This window comes from Dermacentor albipictus, chromosome 1, assembly GCF_038994185.2.
Source record: "Dermacentor albipictus isolate Rhodes 1998 colony chromosome 1, USDA_Dalb.pri_finalv2, whole genome shotgun sequence".
In the NCBI taxonomy this organism is placed as follows: Eukaryota; Metazoa; Arthropoda; class Arachnida; order Ixodida; family Ixodidae; genus Dermacentor; species Dermacentor albipictus.
In genome coordinates this window covers 311,814,629-311,824,696 of record NC_091821.1, presented here as the reverse complement: position 1 = coordinate 311,824,696, position 10,068 = coordinate 311,814,629, and the positions used below count along the sequence as shown (strand labels likewise).

Genomic DNA, 10,068 nt, shown 5'->3' with positions numbered 1-10,068 from the left:
CGTTCGTGTACTGCGTTATTTCTGAAAAAAAAAAGCTGTATATGTGAAATGCTTCTATAGATAATCTGGAAATGCAGTACAACATCTTGTTTAATTTTTTTTTTGTCCGATAACTCTACATGGGTGTTCGTTCTGTGGTCTGGAAACTACCGCAACTTTCGCATCTGTCATGGCGGGAATGTTACATTTCAAAGTTTAATTTTGCTCATCCTTTTCCGCGACATTTCACCATAATGTGCTCCCTGTCGTCATTCCCTCGGCCGCCAGCGAGAGGTTTAATCACCCTGTACGAGAAGGACGGTGACTTGCACGAAGGAAACGAAAGTGAATGGAGAGAACTTGCAGAACGAGTGAGTGGTCCGATCAAGTGATGCTACTTTGGGTTTCATACCTGTCCACTGAAACCACAAGAATGAACAACAGCGCTCTATTCGCGACTGCCTTGTAGTGTTCTTTTCTAATATTAACTGCACCTTCATATAGTTGTCTTCATGTAGTCAATACTTTTGTAGTTTTCGCTAGAGAGAAAGCGCAAACCTACCTTTTGCAGACATCAAAACGTCGGGTAGTTTTTGTTTTATTTTAGCGAAGCAATGGAAATCATTAGTGAGTCTAGTTATCGCTTACTGAATATAACAAAAACGCGTTTGCAATCTTGCGGTGCACAACTGGCATTTCTAAGGGCGGATTTAGGATCTCAACAAATTAGTGCTACAGCCACCGTTTGTCGTGTTGTGGTACGTACCAAACGAAAATTGTTCTAGTGTATCGGATAAACTCGCATGACATTTGAAAGCATTGAGCTTTCAACGTACTTAATTCATGCTCATTGCGCAAAGAACCTCAGTCCTACTTAACCCTTTGTCAGGAGAGGCATGTTTTCTTGATGCAGTCAGCAGTGTGATACCTGGCAGCGCTCTTGGCAGACTTGCCTCAGTTAATGTACTTTACTCTTAATGTGAGTTAAGGCTATACTGGAAAGCATAACCGAAAACCAAGTTTTTGTGCACAAATACTGTCATGACACTCGAATGGACACAGTAAAGAAATGAATTGCCACTTCATGGCGAGCAAACAACGCAGACACGAACAAGACCACACGAAACCACACACAAAAAAAGTAATGATTGTTGCATAGAAGGCAATAAATAATGCTAACAACATCTGATAGCTTGAGCTCTTTTTTCGATAACAGTTCTAATAACAATACATAGGAAGACCATTCACAAATGCAATCACCTTTCAAATTTGACGTCCTTGTTTGCTGGCGCTAAATATGCTTTCAGTTTACCAACACGCCCAACAAATGGCAATGCTGAAATATCCATACATGGCCCCTATCAATATAACAACCACCGGTGTTGCTGAGTTGATTAACAACTTCAAGGTATTGACTTGTTCTGGCATTAATGGCATAAACTCAAAAATTTTGGAACATCAAGCAGTGCCCTCTATACAGCCCTTTGTCAGTTATTTCAACAGTCACTCTCAACAGGGTAAGTTCCGTACACACCGTGATTCCGTATGACTGGAAGGTTCATAAAGTTATACCAATTTTTAAGTCTGGTGATAAGAGCACTGCTAACATGTTGTTACCACCCAATGTCACTAACAAGGGTTTTCAGTAAGCTACCTAGAGCACATAACCTTTTTAATTGTGGCTAAACACTTGGAAGTATGGTGACACTGCGTAACACTAGGAACGCCTTTGCGGGCTGTGTGACAGTGCCCACAGAAACAGTTTCTGTGTATGTGCGTGTGTGTGTAGGTTATTTTAAAATTTTTTTATCCTTCACCCTCACCTATCGCATCCCCTTGACCCTCCCCCATACAAGGTAGCCAACTGGAGATAATCTCTGGTTAACCTCCCTGTTTTTCCTTTGCCTTTCTCTCTCTCTCTCTAATCACTTGGAAAGTAATTACTTCTTTAAGCATCATCATCATTTTAGAACAGGGCTGTCATATCGCACATCTAATCGAATTCACTACATATACTTTTCTAAATATGGATGCATGCACTCAGGCAGATTCCCTGCAGGGGCATGTGCGCCAGCAGGTGTTTGGTGTTTTGCGACACCATGCACCCGAGCACATGAGGGTTGGCCCCTCTCGCATTTAGCTGTGCGCGGCTTAGCCATGTCTGGGGAAAATGGGATTCTGGGATTTGAGCCGATGGTGGGTGTTCGGAGCTTTAAGGTTCTCCTGGCGGAGACAACCTACCTCTTTGGCCTCTGCTTCACACAAACAACGCCTCCAGACTTACATTCCTGGAGGAAATTGGCATTTACCTTTTTCTGTCCCCCTCTTCTATCTTTTTCTTTCCCATCGACTTTATTTTACTCTCCTATTGTCTCTTCTCTTCCATCACTTCCTAATTTTCATAGCTGGCGTGGGTTAACCTTGTGTATGTGCCCTCCCTTAGGTATAATATATTAGGCTATAGTGGCAGTGTACTGTTGGTGCCTGCAGCCTTATGGATGGATGGATGGATGGATGTTATGAATGTCCCCTTTGGAACGGGGCGGTGGGTTGTGCCACCAAGCTCTTGCTATTATAATGGCTAATGTCCTACCTAGATTAAAAAGAAAAGGAAAACAGACACCCACTATGAATTCCCATAACCAAATTTTCTGACCCCCTATTGTGAACTTTGTTTTTGTATGTCTTTGTTTTTTGTCATTTCCCTACTTTTCTTCCACCAATCTTCCAATCGCCTCTTACTAATCTCTATTGCGGACATGTTTACTTTCTCCCTGCTCTCGCTGAACCCAAGAGCTTCAAGAAGGCCAGTGGTGCCTAAATAGACCGCTGGGCAGATATTTTCGCATTCCAATAAAACATGCTCCATCATTTTCCTAGCTTTATCACAGCGAGCACATGCTTCCTCTTCCTTATACTCGCTTTATAGGTGCGTGTTCTAAGGCATCCTGATCTCGCTTTGAAAAGTAATGAGCTTCCCTTTGAGTTATCATAAATTGTTTCTTTCCTGATTTCGTTTTTTCCTCTTAAGTAGTTACTCATGGTAGGTTTCTTTTCCATTGCTGCCACCAGTGACATTATTTCAGCCTCTCTGACTTTCCACTTGACGTTCTTTGTTGCCGTGTTGCTCACCCTACAGGTCGCATACTTGCTGGTAAGCTTCTTAGTTCTTTTCCTCCACTGTGAATCAATGCTTTTCCTGTACAGATACCTCAACACTCTCCCAGCCCATTTACTTTCTGCCATATTCCCCAGTCGTTCTTCATAATCAATTTTACTGTGAGCTTCACTCACTTCAAAACTTGTCCAGCTCATATCACCCTGCACAGCTTCATTTGTAGTCTTCCCATGAGCACCCAATGCGAGGTGTCCCACTGACCTTTGGTTGCCATCGAGTCCTGATTGTACCTCTGATTTAAAGCGAACAACTGTTATTTCCAAATGTAAGTTCTGGAACCATTACACCTTTCCACATACCACAGAGCACTTCGTGCCTATTGTATCCCCACAGCACTCTGTGTTTCATTATGTTGCACGCAAGATGCTCATTGCTTTCCTAACCTTCCAGGTTAGTTACTTACAAAATACTAAAAAATTTCGTAGTGACAATAGTTGTGTCTTCGCAGTGTTGTGCCCCTGCGACTTGAAATGGGGTAGAGTTGTGCGTCTGTACTATGAAGCCGTTGCCTTTGCGTTTCTGTCCGATCTAATCCTCTTGCTCTCCGGAGATGTTGAACTTAACCCAGGCCCCGACAGAGACACAGCTTCTTCCCTTTCCCAGACATTGGAGAATGTTAGGCCCATTGCACTTATGTCAAAAGTAGTAAAATTAATTGAAACTTCCTCACCTTTGTAGCATCAAATTTGTTAATGATAATTCAATTCTTAGTTCCTGTCAGATTGGTTTCAGGGCCAGCGGCTCCATCTGGCATGCCCATGTCGACTTTGAAAGTCGCATACAACTCGCTTGACGTCATAAGCAATATGCTGCTTTAGTGATGCTCGATATCGCGAAAGCATATGATGCTATGGAGCAGACTGCTTTGATAAATCAGTTAACATCCTGTGGTGTTGCTGGGTATGTAGTAGCGTTGATACATTCATTTTTAGGTAGAAGAGAATTCTATTGCTGTAAAGCAGCTTTCTTGTATGTATAAGCAAACGAGAGGAGTACTGCAAGGCTCAGTCTTCCCCCGGTGCTTTTGAATATACGCATGAGCACAATTCCCCATCATAAAGAAGTAACTACTTATGTTTACAGTTGTAGTTTGCAGTCGTACTTATTTTCGACTGCAAACTTACCTTTGTGCCCTGAGGAAGTGGTTAGATGTCAATCAGTTTTTATTCATTGCCAGAAAATCAGCAATTCTCGTTTTTCGGATACAGACCCAGTACACATCTCATTGCCTTACCAGCGTCAAGACATACCACAGGTAGATCCTATTAAATACCTTGGAATGATTTGTAACGCTTCTCTCAACTGGCGCCCGCACATGGATCATATGATTGGAAAAGGTACCCGTGCAATTGCCATATTGCACGGGTACCATAGACTGAGCAATCGTTGAATGTGCAGTCGTCAATAGGATTGAAAAGAGATACACTTCTGATGTAATAGTTCTGCGGAAAGCTATAAGGTGGGGAGAATATAATAAAGGGAAAATGAGACATCCACCCGAATGTAGCTAAGTGCTACAAAAGAAGCCCATACGGGTTCCTCGAAAGAAACGCTTCGTCCCGGACCAGGACGAATTTTTCTTCAACTGCGAAGCTTTATTATTGCCCTTTATTAGATACACTTCTTATGATATATCATATGTACGTTTGTCCTGTATTAGAATTGGGTTGCGTGTTCATCTCTGGAGCTCCAGCCTACAAGTCCTGCCCTCTGATCCTCTTAGGGAAGCATTGGATTTCTGTCTAGGGCTTTCTAAGTTTGTTTTGAATTCTGTTCTTATCTAGAATCCCATGTTCTTCTTTCATGCAGGTTGGGTCTTTTGACAGCGCAGACATTCTAGAGAATTTATGAATCACCACTGCAACGCTCTCAAACAATATCTTTTTCTCAGCCTGCATAGTTTTTTTGTCAACTGGCCGCAGTTACGTACTCCTCAAATTACATTTGTGCACCAATTACTAGACCCTTTGAACGTGCGCATCAATGATGTACTTCCGATTCCCGACAACTCTGTTGCCACTGATATACAATTCGATGACATTTTTCCTAATAATGCAAAATTACTTCCACATCATATTCTAGATGGTCTATTACAACATCATCTTCAGAGCCTTAAAAAGACATCGTAATTGGGACAGATGCTTTGCACGGTGAAGAGAAGTCAAGTGTAGCTATATTTCCCCCCAATTCTTGATGAGATATTTTCTCTTTTGCTGCCAGATTTTATACCCATATTTTTGGCCAAATTCATGGCAGTGGTGCTTTCTCTATGCGATGTAGGCCCATCGATTACATCAGTCATGATAGTCACTGATTCATTATTACTGTGCTCATCTCTTACTGCTTTTCATGAATCTCTCATAATGAGAACATTTCATTAATTGGTACCTGGATACTTGAGAAGTGTGCATTTAATTTGGGTGCCCGGAGGTAAAGGACTAATTATAAATGAAATTGTAAATTCTCTAGCCAAGGCATCGATAAGTGGCCCAATTCTCTCGTATTGTCCTTTGACTGCTCATGCCACTGCTGCTAAATTTCGCTGGAGGGTCATCACAAAGGCAGTGTCAGGCTCTGCAATAACTAACTGTATGGATTATCAACATCTTCTGTGCCTCTGGCACAGATTTTCACCTAACACGAAAAATTGAAGTGTCCATCACAAGGCTGTGTTGCCGTATATCTACGTTAAACTTCTATCTACACAGATCTGGTCTGGTTCCCTTACCATATATGCTCATTCTGTGGCAAAGTGGAGGCAATAGACCATTTCCTGTTGTGTTGTGGGGATCTTTATGTAATAAGAAAAAGATTACTGGAAATGGTGCTTCGCAATATTGGCCTTGATTTATCTGTGCCTTTGATCATCCTATTTTTTGGAGCCTCTATTATTTGGTTCACCCACAGAAATGTTTGCTTGGCAATCCAAATTTCCTACTTGAGTTTAATCGATTGCCATGCTAGACCGATTGTCCCCCTTCCCCAGCATAGTTTTCTTTTATTTATTTATTTATTTACTTATTTATTTGTCTATTTAGCTAATATTAGTGTTGTTTTATTCATGGTTTTCTTCTGATTGATTTTTTACTTTCACAAGAATTTTACTTTCTAAGTTCCAACGTTCAAATCATTAATTTTCTTGTTTTTATACACCTAATTTAACCACCCAATTCATGGCCAATCCCCCACTGTGGTGTGTGCCACAACCACTCAAGTCAACAACTGTGCAGAATGAGGGGCAGTGCTCTGGGAGCAGTGCTCCCAGTGCAGTTGGCGCGGTCCATTCGTGATTTGGAGAGTGGCGCAGCATAGAGATATGGGCCCATTCGTGTTCAGAGGGGTGGAAGGGCAACAGGAGAGAGGCATATGAGGCTGGTGATGTGGAGAAGGCTGGAAAAAAGGTAATAGGATACGAAATCCTTGGAAATGAAAAACAAAAAGAGAAAACCGAGACGCTGTGCCTTCGCCCGCCGCCCCAACGAACGCCATGCACTTATACAATAGAGCCTGACAGTGATCTAAGCGTCATTTCCTTCTTTAGATCTCTATCAGGTTCTTTTGTATGAGTACGCAGCGGACGAGGGTGCAGTGGCTCGAATTTCTTGCTTTATTTTCAAGGATTTCGCATTCAATTACCTTTTGGCATGGGGGCATTGTAGTAAGCTGGTTATTTCATTATAGGAAACATATGAAAGTTGACGGTGCAGCAGCTTTTTATTGTTATAACCGGTTGACAGTTGTTAAAACTGGTATTGTTACAAGTGCGCTCGACTGTACTGCCTGTAATCGACAGTATATTCGTCAGACAGAGACACCTTTCAGGATACAATTTAATAATCACAAGTCATACACAAGAACACCCTTGAACCTTCCCTTATCCAAACATAACCTTCCTAGCCACTCTTTCAATGACTTAAAGGTGACAATATCGGAGTCAGGCTTTGATTCACACCACAGCCGGCAAATTTGTGAGTCCTGCATTATATGCAAGTTCAATATCACTACCTTGGATAGTAATAAAAACACCAGGAAACTCGTGTACCTACCTTCTGATTAGAATAATGTTGTTATAAGTTGAAATAAAATCCTTTGTAATTTAACTAAGTTTCCGTCCTTGCTTCACGCTGACGTGCCCTCTTTTACCTTCTTTTTTTTTTTTTTGACACCGTTTTGAGCCATTATTGTGTTGCATGCCCTTCGCACTACAAGTCTGTAGCAGAATGGCTTCTCCTTAACTTAAATGATTTCAATCCTTCAAGACTGGGAAGAGCGCTGTCTTAGGCGGGGCTCACCGTAGCCACCCACATGTTTTTCCCTTCCATCACTATAGAAAGCAAATTTTCTCTTTTTCCTTGTATTTTCTTTTCTTTTCTTGCCCGCTTCTTCAAGGGTGAGAACAACACTACCTTGTCTGTGACTTTTTGCAGCCACGCATATGCTGTGTTCTGTCCATGCTTTAGTTCCCCATTTTGAAAAACCGTTTATTTCAGTTTTTAAAGTTTTGTTTTCACTAACACTTCGTTTGGAGCAACCTGTCCTTCCCAAATGCTTTTTCTCTTTCTGGCACTTTTTAAGCTAACATGTTTTGTTGTCCCATTCACTCTGATGAAGGCCGGGTCACTGGCCGGCACGTTTGTAAAATAATAGTACTCTTTTTTTGTTGTTGAACTTGTGAATATTCTTTTCACAATTCTATATATATAAGAAAACTTTGAATTGAGGTGTCAAACTCTCCTTAACAAAAGTTGCTCTGGTTAGTTTTCAGCATATCCTCGTGTATCCATAGTCCGTGAGACCACAAGACACCCTGCTTTTCCAGAAAGTGCTGCTGGTGCTTTTCTTCAGCAACGTGAATCAGTTTGGAAACAAGCGTTTGTGTCATGGTAAGGCTCAGTACCACTTTTTGCTTTAATGACATGTCTGTTGCAGTGGATTATACCTGTTATGTGTATTTCAGGCAAGAGAAGGGATTTGTTGGCTTCTTGGAACAATTATCAACATACAATGAATCATCCATTGGTGAGTGACAGCAGATGAATTCATTACTTGCATCTGCAATGTGAACCTTCATTCTTGAGCAGCAGCGGCCACCTGTGATGATTGCAGTTGCATTCCGCCAAATTTGTTGCTTGCTCTCTTTTCCAGTTTTGTCTATAGCACGATTCGCTGCAAGAAGTATTCTCTTAGGCACAAGATGGTTCTACAAGCAGGGGCTGTTCTTCCCACATCTGCTGGTGAGTGCCTGCGTTACATGTTGTGTTTATTATTTTTTTTAACGTTTCCTTCGAATAGGAAGCATGTCACTTCCACTGTGGATAGCATGATCACTTAGGATATTTTTGCTTTTGTTTGCATCAGTGTTTTACTTTACTGCAGAATTGCACATCTTCGCAGCTTATGCAAGTGCTTGCTTACATCTAATCTGCAAGCTAAAATGGCTAAGATGCAAGTTGTATGCCAAGAGCAAGAAAGAGAGGTTTGCGACTGCCCACATGCATCTTGGTTACGATGTGTCGAATGCAATAGTGCATTAAACGGTTCTAATGTGCTGGTCACATGGGGCACTTTCAATTGCAATTGAGCCTGATGAGGATTGAATTTCTCAATTGAAATTGGCTTCCTTCCTCAGCTTGCACAAAGGATGCAATTGCGATCGAATAATTTGGTCCCAATTGCACTCAATCGACATCAGAATTTTCCATGTGACATTAGTATAAACTAAGCTTTATTGGTAAATTTCACCTTTGCAGTTGTGAAAACAGCTCCTTTTATTGTTAGAGAAGGTTTGGTTCGGCTGCTTGTGACACAAGTGGTCACTGCCCCAATTCTTTTTAGTCAGTAATTTGGGCTGTTATTCAACTCAAACTGACCCATTTTCACAGCCTGAATGTAACCTGTTTCAGCTGTCCAGTGAAAATATGTGCAAGGAGTTTTCGTTGGCCTTGGACTGGTGAGTGTTTTGTCCTTTTTCATAGTCGTTTATAGCAATGGAGCTCTATTTGAATTGCAGATTTGGCACTATGCTTTGCTGTAGTCTTGCTTGTTTGTTGGATGGTGTGCAGAACCCTGACAATGACTTATCGTGCCGTAGGTCCTGTATTAAATATATGTGATTGTATTTTTGCCATTGTGTGCTGCTATGGCTGCCTAGTTGCAGAGGCAGCATATATATATGTGATAAGCATAAAAAAATCATTGCTGTGCATCCATCAGTTAAAGACCTTCTACGAATGCCTGCGACACTTTGTCTTTCATTCTTTTTTCTCTCACGCAAATCTGTAGTACCTCTCCTATCGCTTCACATTACTTTTCAACCCTCCCTTCTCTTCCCTCATTGCAGTGTAACAAATTATTTACTAGATTTGCACCAGGCCTATTCAATTCTCTATGTGCACTATACAGTTAGCTGAATCTACCACTGGGCATGGGCTGGCACTTGGACACACAAGTGCAGCACTCTGAACTGCTATGAACTTGATGTGCCTCAAGGCCTGACAAATCACAGATGCACCTGCAATTTGCATGTTCTGTCACAGGTCAAGGGGCCATGTAAGAGCCTTTGCCTGGCACCCCCAGTGCCCCAAGTTTGCTGTGGCATCACATGGTGACATGGTTCGTGTGTACGCCCCCAACATGAGCATTACACCCATGCTGAAGCACAGGTCCCAGAGGAACATCACTGACATGGCTTGGAAGTAAGGTTTTCTTCTGTTTCTCGTGGGCAACTCAGTTGTCTTGTACAATGGGATATAATTGAGGTGTCTGGTTTTGCTTATTGGCAATATTTCGTGATGCTTGAGAGTGTTGTGGCTGCACCAAGAGCTACGGTAACTGTAAGTGTGTTTTACGCGTGACAAAGGTAGTGAATAAAGCCTTCTAAAGATAGAAGACAGTAATAGCAAATGAAAAGG

General features: G+C 41.8%; 1 protein-coding gene across 1 annotated transcript in view; it reads left to right on the top strand.

The window, feature by feature from the left end:
• The first annotated feature begins 117 nt into the window (after positions 1-117).
• The window catches only part of LOC135905082 (aladin-like), a 32,082-nt gene continuing 22,131 nt past the window's right edge, over positions 118-10,068 (top strand). Inside the window, exons 1-6 of the mRNA XM_065436055.2 lie at positions 118-350; positions 7,916-8,040; positions 8,115-8,176; positions 8,303-8,391; positions 9,061-9,107; positions 9,694-9,852. Coding sequence (XP_065292127.2) covers positions 120-350; positions 7,916-8,040; positions 8,115-8,176; positions 8,303-8,391; positions 9,061-9,107; positions 9,694-9,852 — 713 coding nt within the window. The 5' untranslated portion in view covers positions 118-119. The remainder of the gene's footprint in view (positions 351-7,915; positions 8,041-8,114; positions 8,177-8,302; positions 8,392-9,060; positions 9,108-9,693; positions 9,853-10,068) is intronic.